Below are 23003 nucleotides of genomic sequence, written 5' to 3'. Positions count from 1 at the left end.
ACACTTACACTACATATGGATAACTGTACATATATATAAGATCGGAGTCACTCATTCTCAGGATCATTTTTTTCTCACTCTTTGGAAAAATATTAAATGAACTGACCGTGAACTATTGAAATGGTGAACTATGAACGTGAATTTATTCATTTTAATTCGTGTGAACTGAACTTTGAGCTAGTTCTTGTGAAGTGCGAACTTGCACAACACTGTACATATCTAATGGTCACAGGTTTCACTCTCCCCTCCCCCTGCGTACAAATAACAAATAGCTTGTAGCAGTAGCTTGCACAAGCCCAGTTTGAGACTAACAATAAAACTTTATTTCCAACTCAACTCCAGCTCGCGCTGCAAAATGTGTAGCCGTGCTGGTTCCGTCTTCTCAGCCATGACTTCATCCACAGTTTTTTTCTCCTATTTTTTTTTCGGTGCAAAACATACCACACACAAGCGCAAGAAGCTGAAGACGACAGTCTGCCTCCGTGTTGGTTCTGCTCTGAAGTCACGTTTGATCGCGAGTTTCTGTGAGATCCCAAGTCCCTTATAACCACTCTAAAATCGTTTAGTGTGGTCCTGCGTCTTGACTGAATCGTCTGGTGTTTGCGCTCTTACGATTAAAATATTAAAAATCGGTCAAATCTGTCGTTATGTCTGTGGGCTCCCACGTTTTGAAAATTTGAAAATCGTCTAGTGTGCACCAGGCCTAAGGGTGTAGAGCAGTGGTAGAGAGGGTAAAGCAAAAGAAGATGCAGTGCTAGCAATGTTTTGCTAGTAGCAGAGGTCATTCTAAATAAATCACGTGAGTCTGAACCAAAAGCTCTGAAGAGTCAAAATCCAAAATAAATTAAAACAAAAATATTCAGGACAAATCAGGTGTGATAATTGTAAGGGCTATTAGCACTGCAATTGGAAGTTCCATTAAAAATGTCACAGTCCTCAATTGGCTTTTAATTCTTGCATTCCAGAGGTAAAGCACCACTTAATGATATTGCGATTATACAAGAGCAGAAGAGTTGTGGAATGAGCATCCGGTATGGTACTAGAACATGTTAGTTTCACTGCTAATTAGTGTTAACAAGGTATTGCTGGTGTTATTATTTGAGCTATTTTAGGCGGCTGCTGGCAGTGCTTAACGGTAACGTTTTAATGTCATTTTACCACCAAAATTAAAACCAATTACTAGTATTCAGAGCAAATCTCCGTGGTCCGTGATTGCCTGTTACTCTGGTTGTTGTTAGAGTGCTTTCCTTGAAGTCATCCAGTATATCATTAAAAAATACAATGATCTCCATAGCAAATGAAGCGCAACCAGGTGGCAGGTCACACAAGTGAATAACAGCCTCCTTGGCGCCACGTAATGCAAACCTCGTCTATTTCACTGTTATTGTCAGTACTCTTCCTGAGTACATTTAACCCCCCTTCATTAACATACTTTCTTTTTTGGCTATAACTCAGTGTGTTCCAATAAGTCATATAGAATTTTATAAATATATATATTTGAAGCATTTATTATCGTGTAAGTGATGACTTGTTCACGTTCAGTAGTCCTAAAATTGTAACCCGGAAGTGCTACTTACTGGTTTAGCCTGGTACAGCCCATTTCTGCGTCCAACTTCACAAGTGGAGCAGGGAAGACAAAAATGAACGCGTTTTCGTTTCGAAGTCTGCGTTCGCGGTGTAGTGAAAGTTCTTTTCATTTCACCACCTTGCTCCTTACAAATAGAGCTCACTGTTGTGCAGTGGTAAGATATTACTCTTCAACAATCTAGTTCGTTAGCCAGTTAGGAAAGCACTAGTACTGGACATGTGACTAAGTGATATATTATGACACATTTAGATTTACATTTACATTTATTCATTTAGCAGACGCTTTTATCCAAAGCGACGTACAAAAGTGCATACAGTAAGTATAGCCATAGTACGGGGACAGGATGTGTACAGTTCCACGATGAGACAGTAGTTCTCAGCTGACAGCAAGGTCTGTTTGAGGACACAGTACTGTATCTACTGTACACAATCTGATTTGTACAATTACAGCGCATAGGGCAACTAATACGATACACCTTCAAACATCAACACATGATGCAGCAATGGTGTATCAACGGTAGTTATCTGCAGTTACTTAGACTTGTTACCACTTTGCATGTGTTTGTTACAGAGAGGATTTTGCACGGGAAGAAACGATGAGGTGATAAAATCACGTCTGGTTCACGAAGCCAGGAAGAAATACGGGAACCCTGCTCCAACTGTCTTTTCGAAAATAATAGACAAAACCACACCTGCAGATATAATCTATGAGGACGACAAGGTAACACGGTAACATCGTTCATAATTTCATAATTTCCCAACAGCTATGTAAGGTCCCATATTATAGCTGTTGTCTACCTTAGCAGCGTTTTACACAACGTTTTACACATCACTGCGGAGCCAGGTTAGCAATAAAGTTTATGTGAATGTATGCCACGACACTGCCTGTTACAAGTTAATCAGCTTGCTAACCAGTCTCTTAATATAATGTACGAAGGAAGTAGAATACATGTTGCCTGATGTGATGAACGTTATAGTTGGAGCAGGCAGGTACATGCATGCACACAATGCGTGATGGTATTAAGTTTCACCTGGAAGGGAAAAAAAAACAATCAATGTTAGAACTGTTCACTTTCACAGTTTCAGTACAAATGAATTGTATCTGGGTATATTATTTGAAATGTAATTTGAGTCATTTACATTATGAAAAATGTTTTCTTCCTTGCACGGAATGTTCATAACATGGACATAATGTCTGTGTTTTTACATTGGTCAGTGCATGGCATTTCGTGATGTCAATCCTCAAGCTCCAGTGCACTTCCTTGTTATTCCTAGAAGACCTATCCCAAGAATCAGTGAGGTCAAGGATGATGACACACAGGTACTGTATGTTTTTTGAGAGAGATATATTTTGTTGGTAATATGAGTGAGCATAATCTCTCTGTCAGTCAAAATCTGATTATTTAATTAAAATTACTTGGAGGATCTTTGCAATTGTAGCAATCAATCGAGAGTTTCCATGTAATAACTACAAAGACATATACTGTAGAAAAACGAAATTGTATGAACAGGGCTCCAGACTAACTTTTCCACTGGTAGCACTGGTGCTACCAACTTTCTCAGTTGGTCGCACCAGCACATGATTTGGCCACACCCTTTTTTTGTACAGCACGGTATTAATCAATGACCTTGCATGCTGATGAATAGTTGTCTTAATTTGCATACCATACTTTTGCATTGATGTAAAGATTGACAGTGACTCAAGACTTGATATTTGCAAAATATTTTAATCTGAACATTAAGTTTCCCTCGGACCACAACCACGGGTACTACGTTAGCCATTGTGGTTGAAAGTAGTAGGCTACTTTTTCTTCTTCATTGGCTCAGTCTCTCCCTGCCTGCACCTGCACTCTCATCATCAGTTGTGTCTGAGTCGGGACCTCTCGTTGGCTCTCCCTCTCCACCAGCCTCCTCCTCTCTCTAATTTTGTTTTTTATCCCTTTTGCGCATACGGTCACACCGGTGTGATTAGCCGTTTAGCACATAGGCGATGCTAAAACCAGTGCGATTAGAACACTTTCAGGTGGCCCACATACTGCAAAGAATTACGGTCCTTTAGTGGGCTACCTCCGGTAGCCACTATGTGACCCACATGTGGCCCACGACTGGGCCATATCATCTGACCAGAGCTTGCCCACTAGTGGGCCACATCCGGTAGCCACCATAGCCGCAAACCCACTGTCGAGCCAGGCTGAGCCAGTGCTTAAGCCGAGCTTTCATGTGCTAAATGGCCCGCGCTTCAAATCCTGGGCCGAAAATAAGTTTGTGTTCCCATTGGCTGATTAGCCCAATCTGTGTTGCCCCTCAGACCCACCCATAACATTTTGCAGCGGGAAAAACATCACACGTCTGACTACAGTGGGCCAATGGCAGGCCACACACATTTTATAACTGGTTCTAGATTTCAGCCTAGACTAGCCTCATCCAAGCAATACCATTCCCTTGATGAAAAATGTCTCAACAACCTCATTATCTACAATAGTTTATTCAATTCCAATTAGCAAACAATTTTTTTTTAACCTCGAACTGTCAGTCCGGTTCAAGACACATTAAGACAATCAACTGTCAGTCAACCAACCAACTTCACTTGAACAGTAATTCCAGGCAACAAAACAATCAACAATCAGGAGAGACAACAAAAACAATCAACAACCACAGTCCATGTATTCAGAACAATCAACCAACGTCTTCCTGTGTATCATACTGAACAGTAACATCAGGCAGGACACACAAATACAATCAAAAGTCAGGTTTTATACAACCAACCAGTTAGCTTCTTGACTTAACATCAGGCAGGACACACAAATGCAATGAAAAGTCAGCTTTTAAAACAACCAACCAATTAGCTTCTTCACTTGTGTCATACTGAACCATCATTTCAGGCAAGACAAGAACAAACAACAAAGAACACACACACACACACAGACTTCACTGTTTTAGTCTATTAATTTCCAGTAGATTCCTTCCTCCTCATTCGGTTTTTCCGGCCACCGTCCCAATCTGGGGTCAGATGTAGCCATCTTCTTACAATTGCTTCTATTTCTTGGTCTGTGGCCCCAGAAGTAAGGCTGTTACGTCTCACAGCAGCTACAACATACAAGGACAAAGGTTTTTCAAATTTTATGGTTTTTATTCTGCAGTCTTGGAGATTAACCAGAAATCACATTTCAGTATTAATTTTAAACTGCTTAAACTGTTTATAACTTTCACGTGACATAATTTTGCACTGGGTTTCATATGAATGACTCTACTGGCATCAAGGTCAACTTACCAATCACAACATCTCTTATCTGTAGGCGTGGAAACTGATTTTCCCATTTATTCCCCTTATGTTAATTTTCTTAGCCAAGGAGTTTGTGATCATTGTGTGCATAATCCTCCAAACACTTTCACGAATGTCCATCCCACCTTTGAGAGACAGTGTGTTCACCTGAAATTATATCTTTGCATTAGTTTTTTGTCAGGATTAATTTAGTTTTTTTCACAATTGTTAGCAAGCATCAACCTATACTAAAATACATTTTCCAAACTCTTAATACAGCAGCACACTTACATCACACAATTGGCAAAATAGTTAATTTGTGAAATGTTAGTGTTTTGAGAGCTAATGTGACGTGATGTGTGATGACTGTATGTTTCTCTTGTATGGAAAACGTGCTAGTTTTGAAACACTTATGTGATTTTGAATCACTTTTACCAAGCTTTGGTAATGTTAGTGCTTTTTGAGAGTGTTTGTTTTGAAATGTATGTTTCATATTTATTTAACAATATGTGTTTTTGAGCAGAAAATTAACTATTTGACCAATTGTGTGATGTAGGTGTGCTGCTGAGTTTTGAAAATGTATTTTAAGTATAGGTAGACGCTTGCTAACAATTGTAAAAAACTAATGGTATGGTCCACAAAAGCTTGTTAACATTGAAAAAATTATAATAAATAACTATATAATAAATAACTTAGAAACTGAAAGGACTGATTTAACATGGTTTCTGCAGGTTACACCAAATCAAATTCAAGACCTTAACTTAAGACCTCTTTAAGACTATTATTAATGAAATTTAAGAGCTATATCACGACATTTGAAAAAAAGCTGAAGAAACCTAAAGAGACTCACGCCAATAACGAAAGCTGATTGACTGCAATATAAGTAGCATGTTGGGCTGGTGATTGTAGACATAATACAGTGAATTATAATTGGACTAGCAAAAGAACTATAACACGGAATCCAAAAAAAATTCTGAAACGCTATGGGAGCATTTCAACGAGCATTTGAGGTAGCGTTACATTGACATAGGAAAATTAAGACCTGTTTAAAATTATGTATATTAAAATTAAGACCTAGAACACAATATTTCAGCAAATTTAAGACATTTTAAGGCCTAAAATTTGAAAATCAAATCAAAATTTTAGACTTTTTTAGACTTTTTAAGACCCCGTGGAAACTCCTTAAAAAAAAGAGCTGTTTACGTGGGGAATCATCAGAGAAAACATGTTGAGTAAACATCTTCACAATATGGTATTCCAACTTACCAACTGTTTCTGGAGGTCAGGGTTGCTTTTCAGTTGTTTCTCCAAGTTGGTAAGAGAGCTCGGATCCTTCAGTGGCAACAAATTTGGATTGAGGCCAATCTCCACCTCATCAGCCGCTTTCATTCCCTGCAAGGTCTTGTAGATGATTCTGAGCTGCTCCATCATCATTTCCTGCCTGTTAATATATTGTGCAGGAGGGCTGAGAAGAAAAAAAACACCTCAATTAGAAATGGAACAAAAACTAATTAAGCCAACTTCAAATGTAATGTTACAACCTGAACTATCATATATAAGGTATATGTATATGACCATTTGAGGTTCTGCTAGTGGTTTGGTACAGCCACAACTAGTATTTGTTATTACTACAATTTCCATACAACCACCTTCTAAGAGGGTTGCAGGAGCAGAAAACTCATTTTCAATCAATTCCCTGACTTTCTTTAATGCCTAAATGTGTGCATTGCACTCATTTCAGCATAGTGACACTAAATTGACACTGCATCTCTAAGCTGTGACAAATGTTTCCTGTTTGGTACATAAAAAAGATAACCTAACTACTTGAAAGGCTGCCCTAGTTGACCTGTGGTAAGCAATGTAGCCTAGTTTGCCCATAGACAGTAGAAGAAGTTCGCCCAGTAGCTCGGTGTCGTTGGCTGTAGCCAACATTGCGCGCCAAATTGCTCAGAATGTTGCCCTGTAACGGTCGCCTCATAAAGGATGCATTGCATTATGCATTTTGCGGGAGGCATTACACGACAAATGCCTATATCTTACTTTTATGGTCGAATTTACCTGCCATTACAAGGATAGAAGCTGTGAAATGTTTTCCCCCACGCTACCTGACATTTATACCATTGCACATGTTATGCTAGCATTAATTAATGTTGATACCCACAAATGGCTACCAGTCATTAAAAAAAAAAGTCAGTCTAGATAATCTGTGTCAACACGTGTGACTTGTTTCAAATGACTAATGTGCACTTGTGCTGTTCATATGAACAAAAATCTACTTAGCGAGTATTAAGATATTTTAATAATACATATGAGGAACCTTTTTCAGCAATGCATCCAGTCAAGCCTGCCCTAAACTGTCTCAAGTTGCCCGTAGCCAGAAAGAGTGCCAATTTTACACGAAAATGCCTGCTGTAACAGTCGCCTTTTTCATGAATTAAGGATACAGCACATTATTTAAAAGTTAGTCTAGCTTGTCTGTCAAGGCGTGCGACTTTAAAATGATTAATGCTTGCTGGTGCCCTTCATATTTAACAAAAAAAATTAGCTTAACGTGCTTACAATAAGATTGCTAGCTTGCTGCTGTTAGCCAACTACCTCAGGTTGTGAAAAATAACATGGAGTCCCACAACTGATTCAATAATTCCCGACTAAAAGGTAACAATTACCAATAGTGTCTAAAAAGAGTAAAAGTGTTCCTGACATTAATTTATTTCAGTTACCCCTGGTTTGCTGCTACCTCATCCAGAGTGCATTAGCGTGTCACACAGTGCAGCAGTAGCTTCTGGAAGATTCAGCAGTGTAGTGTTCGAGGGCCCTCGTCCTCCCTCTGGTGACACACAGCAGCATTTACGCGGACTGATGTAGACAGTTTACTGCGAAGCCACGAGAAGATATAGAGTCTATTTAAAATTAACGTGTTGTAGTAATTTTGGCTGTAAATTTCAAATCACTGCTATTGTGTTGATTGCTAATTATGTTAATGTACAATGTCGCTATTTCACTATTCGGCGCAGGCCTATGGCAGATTGGGGAGGCTGAATTCCATGAAAAGAGTGGCGTGGAAGGAACTGGAACAGATTAATGATGTTATTGTTAAACAACAGTATGAAAATGATGGCATTCACCCAAAATAATACCTGAAATAACACTGTGAATGTGGGGTGACACTGGCAATACACCTGTGGCCCGGAGGTCTGTTTTGACATTTGGGCCAAATACGTTGGTCAGTAACTGGTCCACATGCTGTTTGCCACATTAAGACCAGTGCCACCTCTGCCACATCTGGCCCATGTTAGGCTCACATGCCGTATGCCAGTGCCGAACGAGTGCCACTTGTGCCAGGTTTGTGGGGTGTTTTCTGAAATTACACATTTACGCCTATTTGCTCTCTTGGTTATGACTCGCATACGATAATCTTCCTCAACATTTCCCATCTGGCAACGCTGGTGAGAGACCGACTGAGCCAGTGAAGAAGAAAAAGTACTTTCAATCACAATGGCAGTACCCATGCCGGAGGGGCACCAAAACAGCCTAGGCCTAATGATCATCATGCAGTCGCACGAATGCCACCACGTGAAATTTTAACTCGCACACTCTCAAAATGGTCGCAGTTTGGAGCCCTGTGAATCACACTGGTGCCCTAGTTATAAGATTTAGTCGCACTGTCTCCAAAAATGATCACAAAATGCGACTAATGGTCGCAGTCTGGAGCCCTGATAAATGATGTCAATGGCTATAAATTAACTTAAACATTTTCAGGATAAAGAATAACCTACCCTATCAATAATATAGCACACGTACAACACCTGCAGTGTCATCCTTAAAAACACATTTCATTAATATGTATATCAGACATCCCACCTCTCCCGGAAGTTCCGGGAGTCTCCCGCATATTGATAGCGGCTCCGTGACACCCGAATATTAAATACAGTATTCCGGAAATCGATTTTTTTGAGAGCGAGAGGGCGAGAGAGAGAGTGTGACAGACGTAGCGAGAGAGTGACAGAGAGAGCATGCTGATAGGTCTACTTAGCACAAAGAGTCCAATCTCCAATCTCTCCAATTCTCTGTGGGAGGGCTTTACAGTCGGCCTCTCTTTCATTGTCCATCAGTTCAGTTTAGTGTCCTGCAGTGCCATGGCAGAGTGTTCCAAAAAAAGAAAATATAAAACGCACTTCACCCCAGACTACAGTGTAAAGTGTACCCCTGCCTAATAGGGGTCAAAAATAATGACAGTGTTTTTCGCTGCACTGTTTGCAACAGTGACTTTTCTATTGCCCATGGTGGGTTAAATGACCGTAAAAGACATGTTGAGGTGAGTTTAAGTGGTGTCATTTGTTCATTGGCATAGGTAACGTTATTTAAACTAGTTGGCTAGCTGCTAAGGAGCTACTCTATTGATGTCCTGCGTGATGAGGCCAAACTCCCTGTAGACTTGCTTAAAGTTGTAATAGAATAAAAAAAAATGACTCCATGAGTTGAATAATATGATATAATATAATATAATATAACTGCAAATTTTAATGTCACATTTTATGCATATACCCAACTTGGTTTACAGATTAGACAAAATCACTAAAATACAAATATAAAATATATAAATAAAATATAAAAATACACCCTTGGAGGTTGACCTAGGGGAGATGGGGTTGCAGGGGGCTGGGGTGGTGGTGCTACCTCCCTGAAATGAGTTTTTGCAGGGTGGGATGTCTAGTATATTGTTAAGGGCCGTAAGCAGAAGTTACATTAGTCATGTATACCTAAAGCAACAGGAACCTTGCCAGTATGAAATTAAAGGTAATCATGAGAATGCAGAATTTTTTTCCACACACAAAAATAAGTGTCTGTTCCTTTATAAGCATTTTTGGGTTATGTATTTTCAACAAAACAATAAGTATATATTGTTAATTCTGTGGTATTGTTTACACTTTTGTCCTGTATCCCTTTTTACACAGCTGTTAGGCCATCTCTTGGTGGTGGCAAAAGTTGTGGCAAAGCAGGAGGGGCTGGAAGAAGGTTACAGAGTGGGTAAGTGATTACACAATGTGTGTATGTTATGAGTTGCATGTAATACTTCAGAATATAGGGGTTATAATATATATTACATTTTTCAGGTTTCATTTTTGTCTCTTATCATTTTCTTTTTGGTCCTTTTTATTGTGTACTAATCAGGGGTCCAAGTGTTACGCAGATGGAGTGTGAGATGACTCCACAGGTGGCATATTTTTAATAGGTGGATTCTGAAAGAATGAATGAACAAATATTTGTGGGTCGGCTGATTTTTTACTTCAGTTCATGTCAACTGCCAGCTTAAATACCCACAGGTGGTCTCGTGCGTTCTACACTCAAACAGAACAGTTAAAATACAGTACAGGAAAAAAATGAAATGGGGTGGTGTCTATAGACATTCAAGATGACCTGTATAATCCTGCAGGACCACACATGTATGGCTTATGTTTATTAAACATATTAAATATTACATGACATGAAATATCCTGTATCTCCCCCCACTTTTTTTCAAAATGTCTCCTGACATTTGACACACCAAGAGGTGCAGAAATCAATAAATATACACAAAAAGGAAGCATACGCATAGTAGCAGGCACATAAAACAGTAGCGTCCATAAACTACCAAGGTCTCCAAGGCAGTGAGAAAGCTGGGCTGTTGTGCGAGTGGGGCATAATGTTTATGTCCACCACATTAATATCCCCATAAGCAGGCATACCTGGTGCAGCATAAGTCAGTCTCTGAGGTTGGCTCCTGTTCCTTTGTGGGTACAGGTGGGGCAGGGCTGGTATGGCACTGTGTTCAACTTCAGCGGAAGTCAAGTGGTGTTGGACCTGTGCCTCCCCTGTACACCCCTCCAACCCCACACCGTCCACACCAGTGTAGTGTGGCACAGGGATGTTATTCTCAGGAACATGGCAGACAGTGGAGACTGGGTGTGGGGTGTTAGGGACAGGTGAGTGAGTCAGGGGTCCAGGGGCAGGGGGCTCAGATGAACCCCATGTCACCCCATGAGTCTGTGTCACTGTGCTCCGCCGGCCTTGTTGTGAGGGGAGAATATGTTTGTCTCTCCCTGTTTGGTTGTCCCTTTTTAGGGCGTGTTTTGGGGACTACAGACTCAACTGGTTCCTCCACAGGCAAGTGGTCACAGGGTAAGAGGAGGTTACGATGGAGCACTCTCATGCCACCTCTCCCATCCTCAGCCACCACCTCATAGACAGGGCCATCAGGAGTCTTTCTCTGGGTTACTACATGCGCCTTGTCTTCCCAGTAGGACCTGAGCTTTCCAGTTCCTCCACACTCAGACAAGTTCCTGACCAGGACTCTGTCTCCAGGTTGCAATTCATGACCGTAGGTTTTTTGTCATAGTGCACTTTCCCTCGAGCCACCTCCTTTGTTGCTGTGTGACTGGCAATGGAGTAGGCCTCTCTCATTCTTTCTAGCCAGTTTGCTACATAGTCCTTATGCCCACTATGTTTCTCATCGACCTCAAGGTTGAACAGTAGGTCAATGGGGAGTCTGGGTGATCTGCTGAACAGGAGAAAATAGGGAGAATAGCCAGTCGCCTCTGAGCGTGTGCAGTTGTAGCCATGGACAATTTTGGGCACAGAGGCCTTCTCTTCCTCTGTCAGGGTCCTCAACATGCCCAGCAAGGTCCTGTTAAACCTTTCTACTTGGCCATTCCCTTCTAGATGATATGGGCTGGTATGAGATCCCAGGATACCACTCAGCTCCTTCAACCTCTTGAGGAGTTGGTTGTCAAACTCCTTTCCCAGGTCATGGTGGATTTTACACGGGAAGCCAAATCGGAGGATGAAGTCATTGAACAGTTTGTCTGCAACAGTCTTGGCCTCTTTGTTCTTAGTGGGGTAGGCTTGTGCGAATTGGGTGAAGTGGTCCATCACCACCAGGATGTACTGAAATCCATGTTTACAGGTGTCCAGGCAGAGGAAATCAATGGACACCATTTCAAACGGGCAGGTGGTCTTAATGGGTTCAAGTGGGGCTCTTGTGTGTCTTATTGGCTTTTTCTTCCTGAGGCACTCACATTTCTTGGTGACAAACTCTTCAACATCGACATGCATCCTCGGCCAGAAAAATCTGTCTCTGACGAGGCTCAGTGTTCTTTCCTCTCCCAGGTGTCCCATTTTCTGATGTAGCTCATGAAATACGAGGGGATGGAAAACTCGGGGCAGGACAAGCTGATCTCTCTCCAATGTCCTCCTGTGCAATACTCCCTCACCACTGACATAGAGCTTCGGCCACTGCTTTAACAGGATGCGGACCTCAGGGTCTCCACCCTTTAGCTCATGTCTCGCAGCCTCTGATTGCAGCGGAGGTACAAAAGGGCTCTGCCTGTGGGGTCTTGTTCCTGGGCTTCCCTGAGCTCCTTGGGGGTGAGAGGAGGACCAAGGCATGGGAGGTGGCCTCATGGGCAAGAGTCAGTGCCCGAATGCACACACTCGCTCAGGTAGGTTCCTCTCTCCCCAGAGTGACTCCAGTCATGGTGGCGCTGATAGTTTCAGGGTGAATCTCCTCTGTGCATTGGCCCATGAAGCTGTCAATATCCAAAGGCATGCGTGACAGACCATCTGCATCTGCATTGGACTTGCCAGGCCGGTACTTGATGGTGAAGTTGAAGTCAGCCAGCTCTGCTACCCAGCGATGACCAGTAGCATTAAGCTTTGCAGAGGTGAGAATGTAGGTGAGGGGATTGTTGTCTGTGTACACAACAAAGGATGGGGCATGATACAGATAATCTCTGAATCTCTCACAGATAGCCCACTTCAAGGCCAGGAACTCTAGCTTGCCTGAGTGCATATGGTAGTTTTTCTCAGGAGGTGTAAGAGTCCTGGAGCCATAGGCGATGACAGCCATTTTACCACCTTGTCTCTGATAGAGGACAGCTCCGAGACCATCTTGTGAGGCATCATAATGCAGGACAAACGGCTGTGTCATGTCTGGGTAACCTAGAACTGGAGGGGACAGCAGACAGTCTATCAGCTGGTTCAAGATGGACTAGTGGAGTGGGGTCCAGTTGATAGGGGTGTGAGAGGGCTTCTGGCTGGAGTTCTTTGCTGGTCTCTTTCCCCTTTCCTGTGTGGCTGCTGATGGGTTGGGTGTATCTGGGCCCAATGTGTCTGCGGAGATGAGTGCATACAAGGGCTTTGCATTCTTTGAGAAGCCCTTTATGTATGGCCTGTAGTATGAGACAAAACTGAGGATCTGTCTCAGCTCTCCTACAGTAGCTGGCCTCCTCTCCTTGAGTGCCTGAACAGGGGCTATGTCCTTTGGGTACATGGTGTAACCCTCGCCACTGACCATTCTCTCCAGAAACCTGACATTTCTCTTGAAAAGCTCACATTTGCAGGCGGTGAGCTTAACACCATGCTGCTTGTACCTCTGCATCATCATCTTCACGTGCCCCAGGTGGTCTTCAAATGTGGGGCTATGTACAAGGTTGTCATCAAGGTACGGCTGGCATATGGTATCTCTGAGACCCAACAAGCACTCCTCCATGCTCCTCTGGAACTCAGCAGGGGCGGAACTAAGGTCAAACGGGATTCTTGTCCACTCATAGAGGCCCCACGGGGTGATGAAGGCAGTCAGCGGGCGACTCTCAGGATCCAGGAACCCCTGATGATAGGCTTTTCCCTGATCCAGAACAGAGAACCAGGAACTGCCACTCAGGGAGTCCAGCATGTCCTGTATATGTGGAATGGGGTGGCGGTCTGGCACTGATTTGCTGTGCAACTCCCTGTAGTCACAACACAGGTGTAGACTTCCATCCTTCTTTCTCACACACACCACAAGAGAGGAGTTTGGGGACCAAGAGGGGGTAATCCACCCTTTGTTCAGCAGGTCCTGGATATACTCCTTCACCTCTGCATGGAGTGGCTTAGGGATGGACATGTATGTCTTCTGTACAGGAGTAGGATCACGGAGTGTGATGTGCATGTTCAGTGTTGGTATACAACCAATGTCATTCTCATCATAGGAGAATGCCTCACACTCCTCATACAATATTGCCCGCACTGCTTCCCTCTGCTGCTCCAACAGGTGTTCCAGGTCAACAGGAGGGTGCCACTTAGGTCTATGTGTTTTGCCAGGGCTGATGTTTTCTCCCTCTCTACATGTTCCTGTGCTCACAGGGTTCATGCTGACTGCAGAACAAATGATGTTTTGGTTGGCAGTTGAGGCTGAGTTTACCTGACTGAATTACTAAAAGGCGTGGCAAACGCAGATGTGCTGAACGGCAAATTTTGTTTATTATTTATTATTATTAACTCATCAATCCATGTCTTTATAGTCCTTGCTTTGTGCACTGGGGCACAGTCATGTTGGAATAGAAAAGGGCCTTCCCCAAATTGTTGCCACAAAGTTGGAAGCATAGCATTGTCCAAAATGTCTTGGTATGCTGAAGCATTAAGATTGCCCTTCCCTGGAGATAAGTGGCCTAGCCCAAACCCTGAAAAACAGGTGTGGCCAAATACTTTTGTCCATATAGTGTAGCTAAAGTACAAACATTTATAAATCAAAAAGATGCTGAAAATCTGATTCATGCAAGAAGTTACACGCACCGAGTGCTTCACATCGAATGAACATAGAAACAGGGATAGAATGCCGTAATTAATGTAAGGTAAGATGGAAAATAAAAATAGTAACAAAAAGATAAATAAAAGTGAAAGTAGAATACATAGTTGCATAATAAAATAAAAATAAAGTTAAAAGAATACATAGAATGCATAAAGTCAATTAAATTACATCATTTTAAAAGAAGTACAGTATTGCATAAAAAAATTTTCAGGCCTGTATCAGGAAAGTCATAGCTAGAATTTCAGGCCTGTATTAGGGAAGTCATCACTAGTTAAAGGCTAAAGTGAAGAGATAAGTTTTTAGCTTCCTTTTAAAAATATTTAGCGAGCTGGCTTCCCTGATATCTATAGGTAGTGTGTTCCATAGCTTTGGGGTGTAATTGACAAAGTCTGCATCCCAGATTTTCTGTTGGCTGTTGCTGAAAACTTTCAGTAAACAAGCAGCAGATGATCGCAGCATTCTTGATGGCAAATAGTTGACAAGGGAGTTAGCAGTGTAGCTTGGTCCTAGCCCATTAAAGGCTTTGTATATAAGGAGGAGGTCCTTGAAATCAATCCTAAATGTTACAGGAAGCCAGTGCAGAGCAGCTAGAGCTGGACTAATGTGCTCTCTCCTCTTGGTTCTGGTTAATAGTCGAGCTGGAGTTTTGAATGAGCTGAAGTCTCTCAGTGGTTTCTTTTGGGAGGCCGGTAAAAAGTGCATTTCAGTAATCGAGTCATCTTGAAATAAAAGCATGAATCAGTTTTTCAGCGTCTTTATGATTTATAAATGGTCATACTTTAGCTATGTTCCTAAGGTGGAAAAATGATGCTTTCATCACCTTGTTAATGTGGGATTTGAATCTTAGATCAGAATCTAAAATAACACCAAGACTTGTAACCTCAGATTTAATCCAGGGAGTTAATTTCCACAGATTATTAAACAGAATTTCCCTTTTTGTTTTCGGGCCGACTAGTAGGATTTCAGTTTTGTCCTCGTTTTAACATTAAGAAATTATTGCTCATCCATTTATTTATTGCCAAAAGACAGGCAGTAATGGAGTTTATAGCTGCAGCATCATTTGGTTCAGCGGAGATGTACAGTTGTGTGTCATCCGCATAACTGTGGAAACATATATTGTGCTCTCTAATGATGTCACCACGTGGCAGCATGTATAGTGAGAATAATAATGGACCAAGGCAGCTCCCTTGTGCAACCCCAAAACAGATGTCATGTTCCTCAGACGCATGATCTCCAAGACTGACATAAAACTTTCTCCCTTTGATGTATTTTTTAACCAGTTTAACACACGGTCAGAAAGACCAACCAACTTTTCAAGACGATTGATTAGGATATCGTGATTAATCGTGTCAAATGCTGTGCTTAGGTCTAAGAGGACAAGAATTGAGACCTTATTTTCATCAGAGTTTAGTCTGAGATTGCTGATTATTTTAGTGAGAGCAGTTTCAGTGCTCTGGTATGTTGTAAATCCTGATTGAAATTCCTCCAGGATATTGTTTTCCTTAAGAAAGGAGTTTATTTGCACTGAAACGATCTTTTCAAGTATCTTACTAATGAATGGAAGGTTGGATATCGGCCTATAGCTGGTCAGTGCATTACTGTCTAGGTTTGGTTTCTTTAGTAAGGGTTTTACAACAGTTGTTCTGAAGGCATCTGGGAAGAGACCTGTTTGAAGAGATGTTTTTATAATCTTCAGGACATGACATGAAACACTTAAAAAATGCTGCAGGTACAGGGTCAATACATGAGTTGGAGGAGTTACACTCAGTGACAGTCTTACAAAACTCAGTTAATGTAATACAGGTAAATTTTTCCATGGTTACATCTTTTTTTAAAGGGTTTGCTGAGGTCATCTGTGTTTGCATTAGCAGCAATACTGGCTCTCATTGAAGTTATCTTGTCATTGAAGAACAAATCAAGTTCTTCACATTTTGATGCAGAGAACTGCAGATGGGTGGGGGCAGTGTTAAGTAGCTGGTCAATAGTGGAAAACAATACTCTAGAGTTTCCAGCATTCTCTGTAATAATCTTGGAGAAGTAATCCTTTCTTGCCAGACATATTGCTTTGTTATAGGCAGTCATGGCTTCTTTGTATATATTATAGTGAACTGTGAGTCTAGTTTTCCTCCATTTTCTTTCAATTGCCTGACAGATTCTCTTAATTTCATTAACACTGTTATTGTTTAACCATGGGGAGCTTCTGTCAGTCGACCTCTTTTTAACCTTTAGTGGAGCAGCAGTGTTTAGAGCAGACGACAAGGCATTGTTGAAATTTTCAACCATGTTATTTAAAGAGCAGTCGTAACTGTATGGCTCAAATGATCTCATAAAATTAGAGAACTGACATGATTGCATCACGCGATTTCTGCAGAATGGTCAGCTGCACATTCATGCTGCGAATCTCCCGTTCTACCACATCCCAAAGGTGTTCTATTGGATTCAGATCCAGTGACTGGGAAGGCCACTGAAGAACATTGAACTCATTGTCATGTTCATGAAACCAGTTTGAGATGACTTTTGCTTTGTGACATGGTGCATTATCATGCTGGAAGTAGCCATTAGAAGATGGGTAAATTGTGGCCATGAAGGGATGCACATGGTCAGCAACAATACTCAAAAAGGCTGTGGCATTCAAGTGATGATTGATTGGTATTAACGGGCTCAAAGTGTTCCAAGAAAACATTCCCCACACCATTACACCACCGCCACCAGCCTGGACTGTTGACACAAGGCAGGTTGGGTCCATGGATTCCTGCTGCTGGCGCCAAATTCTGTCCCTACCATCTGTGTGCCTCAGCAGAAGTTGAGATTCATCAGACCAGGCAAGGTTTTCCAGTCTTCAACTGTCCAGTTTTGGTGAGCCTGTGCCCACTGCAGCCTCAGCTTTCTGTTCTTGGCTGACAGAAGTGGAACCCGACATGGTCTTCTGCTGTTGTAGCCCATCCGCCTCAAGGTTCAACATGTTGTGCATTCTGAGATGTTTTTCTGCTCACCACAATTGTACAGAGTAGTCATCTGAGTTACTGTAGCCTTTCTGTCAGCTCAAACCAGTCTGGCCATTTTCCATTGACCTCTCTCATCAACAAGGTGTCTCCGTCTGCAAAACTGCCGCTCACTGGATGTTTTTTGTTTTTGGCACCATTCTGAGTAAACTCTAAAGACTGTTGTACGTGAAAATCCCAGGAGATCAGCAGTTACAGAAATACTCAAACCAGCCCGTCTGGCACCAACAATCATGCCACGGTTCAAATCACTGAGATCACATTTTTTCCCCCATTCTGATGGTTGATGTTAACATTAACTGAAGGTCCTGACCCGTATCTGCATGATTTCATGCATTGCATTGCTGCCACATGATTGGCTGATTAGATAATTGCATGAATAAGTAGGTGTACAGGTGTTCCTCAGTGAGTGTATATTTACAAATGAAATGAAGTTGACCAGACAAAACATGAAATATCTTGTGTACATAGTAAAGTTCAAAGTAAATTTAGAAATCACTGCTTTCTTTATTTATTTGCATTCTCCATACCAACTTTTTCCGAGTTGGTTTTGTATAAAAACACATTTAAATTTGTTAAAACACTTTTTTGATTATTGAAACTCATTCTGATACCACAATATCTGATTTTTTCCAGTGATCAGTCTGACTCAATACCACTTTTTATTTGTATGGCAGTGTATCATTTGTTTAGGTAAAGTACAAACATATTTCTGGTTGAAAAGCAAAGGTTATATATCTGCTGTTTTTTATTAGATGTTGTAGTCAGTGTGCATCAGAAGTGGAAGATTTATCTAAGATAGTGTAATGGAGTGCATTTTTGTATGTGAAGTGAATTTGTACTTTGAAACAACTCCATCATCATTTTCCTCCTTACTTTGCAGATCATTTTGTTATAAAGCAATAAGCAATAAGGAGACACTTTCTTTACTCTACCATAATCAATATTTTGATATTATTCAGCTAATAACAGCAGCTGTTGTCTTTATTAGTTAGATTTTTGTGAAAACAGTGCCTGAGTAGTGGTACATTCAGCTGCAGTTAGCTATGGAATATAACTTGAGCTCATCAATGAACTGAAGATTTTTCACTTCAGCAGTACACTACCTGCAGTACTATTTATGGGCAGAAAACCAAAATATATGTACAATATTTCGGTATAATGCACATACAGAAATGATGTCTGCATAGAGCCTTACCGTCTTGTGTATTTTGAGTAGTTGCATATGGTATTTTACTGTATGCACTTATGTGCTTATGTATTGCAGTGATTAATGATGGAAAACATGGAGCACAGTCAGTCTATCACCTTCATATCCACATTCTGGGAGGAAGACAGATGAAATGGCCCCCTGGCTAGAAGAGGATCTTCCTGGAATCAACTAGCAATTGTGGCCCAGTCTTGTCATTAACAGATGTGTATAAAGTATGAAGAAGTATGAAGAGCTATGGAAGCATGTCTTTATTCAGAATAACATTAATTATAATATCCTCATTTCTTTAGCACTTATATAGTACTCAAGCATACAGTACAAAATGCTTCACAATAACAGGGATAGTTAAAAGAAGGAATGTAGAAAATCCTTTTTTCAGCATACATCTAGGCATTAGTGTAAGCAAACCTGTAAAAGTGCATCTTGAGACAGTATTTAAAAGAGGACTTGAAGCCAGACCAAGGTTGTATTGATTAAAACAACCAGACCTGTTGCCTGTATGACAATGAAATCAGAACACTGTGTTTGAGTAAGTCAGGATACCATTTGTTTGAGATGGTTCTCAATTGCCAACTCCTGGTCCCATTCTATAATTGATTGCCGTCGCGCTTGACCCAATTGTAATGGCGTTGGCAGAGGTGTGGACCATCCTGTCAGTGTCTCTATGATAATCTAGCCATTTGGGGTGACGTGGCTATTCAAATTAGATCATGTCTGGTGGAATACACATTCTGGGGCAGAATGTTGTAATTTCTTAAAGCTCCGATCTTGGGTTTTAGTTTTTCCTATTTTAAATGCCCAAAAAGCCGACATGTTTGTCATGAAATTGACAAACAATTTTGTCTGCACATGAGCAAAGCAGTGTAGTATGATCACATGTTATGACCACCAGCTTGGAAATTGTTTGTAATTTACGAATATGTCTTTAAAAATCCCTAGTAAGTATCAGAGGTAAGAATCTGTTGGCATGATTTTTAGTCACATTTTTGTTGGACTTGACATCTTATATCCTTTCATAGACCATTAGACCTATTGAAAAGAGGCTTTGAATATATCCTTTGGTCTTCATTTTGTGAAAGAAAATTTCAACATGAAACAATATGCTGCAACAAGCCAAACAAATGGAAGCTTTTCTCAATTTCCTGTCCTTGCCTTTCATAAAATGCCGAAAAACCTTGACATTGTTAAAAGTCCTCAAATTTGGAGAGATTTCAGATACCCATAGGATAACGTGTATCTTTGGGAAAATTAGTGTTCGTGTGGTATGGGCACCTTATTGGATTTCAGATGATATTTGGAAAGTTACAAGAGGTTAATTACTCACAAATGGTACAAATATTGCAATATTGGTTTGTATGAGGAGTAATTTTTATAATTACACAAGTACATTAGCATCAGTCAAAAAATCAAAATTAGTCCCAGAGTTTTTATTTATTTTATTTATTTATGTTTTTATAACATGGAAATTTGTTTCAGTCAGATAGAAAGTATGTGGGAGTAGACTTGACCTAACAGAGATGAAACCAAAAGGTGCACAGTTATATGTAATTCACACCATGACTGAAAGATGCTCAGTTAATTCTATGCAGGTCTGAATCCTAACCCTGTTCTTTGGGGGAATATGGGGTTTAGGGTCTGCTTTTGCTGTTCATCAGATGGAGAGTGAATGCCTTGTTTCATAGCTATATTGTGGAAGACACAGCAGGCCAACCTCATCTTGCACACCTTCTCTGCATGGTGTCTGCTGTGTCTAAACACATCCGTCGGTCTTTTAGCTCACCAATAGTGCTTTCCATCACAGAGTGAGTACATGTATGTGGTTGCATGCAGCCCCCAGCTGTGGTGTCTGTGGGTTGATCAGCAGTGTCATCAGCCAGGGGTTCAGCAACTATGTACCACTGATGAAGGTCGTTTGACCTAAACATTTGCTAATTTACACTTAAACCTCTGCATTTGGACACCTGATCTGCATTTACCTAGTTTCAAAATCAGATGAGACCAAGACAGAACTTTTTGCCAAACCTAACACTGCCCATGCCTCAAGAAAGACCATTCCAACAGTGTAGTATGGGAGTGGCAGCATCATGATATGGGGATGCTTTTCATCATTAGGGAGTGGGCTTCCTGTTAATATTTAAGGAAGAATGGATGGAGCAAAATACAGGGAAATACTGCAAGAGAGTTCACCTTTCAACAGGACAGTGATCTGAAGCACAAGGTCAAAGCAACATCGGAGTGGCTCAACAACAAAAAGGTGAATGTCCCACAGTGACCCAGTCCAGATCTCAATTCCATTGAGAATCTGTGGCCCTGTTTGAAAATTGCATTCCACAAGTGTCATACACCCAACCTGAAGAACCTGGAGCAAATCTGATGAGAAGAATGGAAAACATCACTCCCAAACTGTGCAAAGCTAGCAGCTACTTGCCCCAAAGACTTAAGGCAGTTATTGCAGTAAAAGGTGGCTCTACCAAATGTTAATGTGTGGGGGTTGAGTACTTATGCAAAGATCCTCTTTCATTTTTCTTTTATATTTTATTTATATTTTCTGCATTTTCTGTTTATATTCCATTTATTCTATAATGAATGTTGAGTTTCACAATGATCATACAGAATGAACACGCAACATCAAAGTAAAAAGAAAAGGCAACGTTTCTGAATATTAGTTTAAAATAGAAAAATTGAAAGTTATGTTGAAACTTGGTGAATAAGAATAAGAATAAGAAATACTTTATTAATCCCGAAGGAAATTTGAGTGTCACAACTGCACAGTCCGGCACACATCAAAACAACATAAGAATAAATTGAATAAAATAAATAAAGAGGTATAAAATACAACAAAATTGCTTCAATCTTGATATATTTGCAAACTAACCAATAAAACTTAACACAAAGAACTTTAGTCTGGACCTCGGTTGAAGGAGAGAGAAAAGAGTTTATTTATGGTCTTTCGATGCAGCAAGGCTTCACAGGCAATGGTCAGCTCAGCAGAGTTTCAGATGTTACACTCACAAAGTCTTGTGCTTACAGTATCACACCTTACACACTCCTCAACCCTCTTGTGGTACCATTTCTGTCTCGTCTCCCTCTGCACACGAGGGCAACCCAACAGCAACCTAAATAGAATTGTTTACATAAGCCTTGTAGGATATTTAATTTTGCTCGACCTTGCATGGCCTGTGGCACCTAATGGAAAAACATTGCTCCAGAAGGTGTCCTTGGATTGATAGTGAGCACACACTGACCCGGCTCCTCTCTGTCACAAACCTTGACAGGGGAGGCAGAGTGGGAGAGTAGGTTATGGGGTACAACTGAATGGTACCACTGAATGGTATGCACCTATATCACCCAGGATAATAATGTGAAGCTTCAAAGGTATGAAGTATTGTGGTTGTGAAATACGAAGTGATTGAACTGATAACAACTACATGAGTGTATGAAATCATGGGCCTCTCAGTTAGTCGGCCTGCACCACGTACACACAATCACAGTGTGTATGGGCGTGATTAGTTCAACAGCAGCATCACAGTGGTAACCTGGACTGTATCACATAACCTGATCACGTGATCACCCTAAAAGCTACATAAACACATGTCCAACATATATGGACAAAAGTATTCGGACGCCTGACCATTTCACCAACAGGGACTGTAATGACATTGTATTCAAATACATATACACCTTACCTTAGTGAAGTCATATGCCCAAACGTTGACAGTATAAGGGATGCCATACACATTAAATTCATCAGTGGTCAGGCTAAACTAAAAAAGAACCGCAAGTACTTCTGGCAGGTCCAAGGGCAGTTGGCCATAACTGGTTTGCCCTGGTGTGATTTTATCACATCTACCAAAAGTGACCTCACAGTTGAGAGAATTTGGCAAGATGACTGCCTGATCATTTACATTTGGAAATGAAGAATAAGCTTAACCTGTTCTTTTTTAACACATATATGGAAACCTACCTGAAAATGCAATAATTTGCCAGTGAATATATTTTTGTACAAGCTGACAACTTGAACACTCCAAAAAATGCTAATCTTAAATCTAGTCATAAATATCTAGCATCTCATGTTGAGATTAATGTAAGAATATTATTTAACTTATTGACCCCAAGATAAGGTATAAATAGTTGGCCCATGTGATGATGACTCTGCTTACAGTTGTGGTGCTGATGCCAAAGATATCTGCTGTGACCTTCTCTTTCAGGCCGACTTCAACACAGCAGCAGTATATGAACAGCTCATACACAAGTGCCAGTCTACGGTTTAGACTTGGTTTCTCAATTTCCATTGCATCGTCCATCCTCGATGCTCTACTCCACTACAATAACTTG

The 23003-nt window shown here is 40.9% G+C and overlaps 1 protein-coding gene across 1 annotated transcript; it reads left to right on the top strand.

Moving 5' to 3' along the window:
* The first annotated feature begins 1583 nt into the window (after positions 1–1583).
* Positions 1584–19639, top strand: hint2 (histidine triad nucleotide binding protein 2). Its single transcript, XM_036527264.1, has 5 exons — positions 1584–1742; positions 2159–2308; positions 2804–2908; positions 9805–9877; positions 18723–19639. Exons 1-5 carry the CDS (start codon positions 1641–1643, stop codon positions 18812–18814), a joined length of 522 nt encoding a protein of 173 aa, XP_036383157.1. The 5' UTR covers positions 1584–1640; the 3' UTR covers positions 18815–19639.
* Positions 19640–23003: the final 3364 nt, after the last annotated feature.

The sequence above is a fragment of the Megalops cyprinoides genome, chromosome 4, assembly GCF_013368585.1.
Source record: "Megalops cyprinoides isolate fMegCyp1 chromosome 4, fMegCyp1.pri, whole genome shotgun sequence".
NCBI lineage: Eukaryota > Metazoa > Chordata > Actinopteri > Elopiformes > Megalopidae > Megalops > Megalops cyprinoides.
This window is presented reverse-complemented; position numbering and strand designations above follow the sequence as displayed.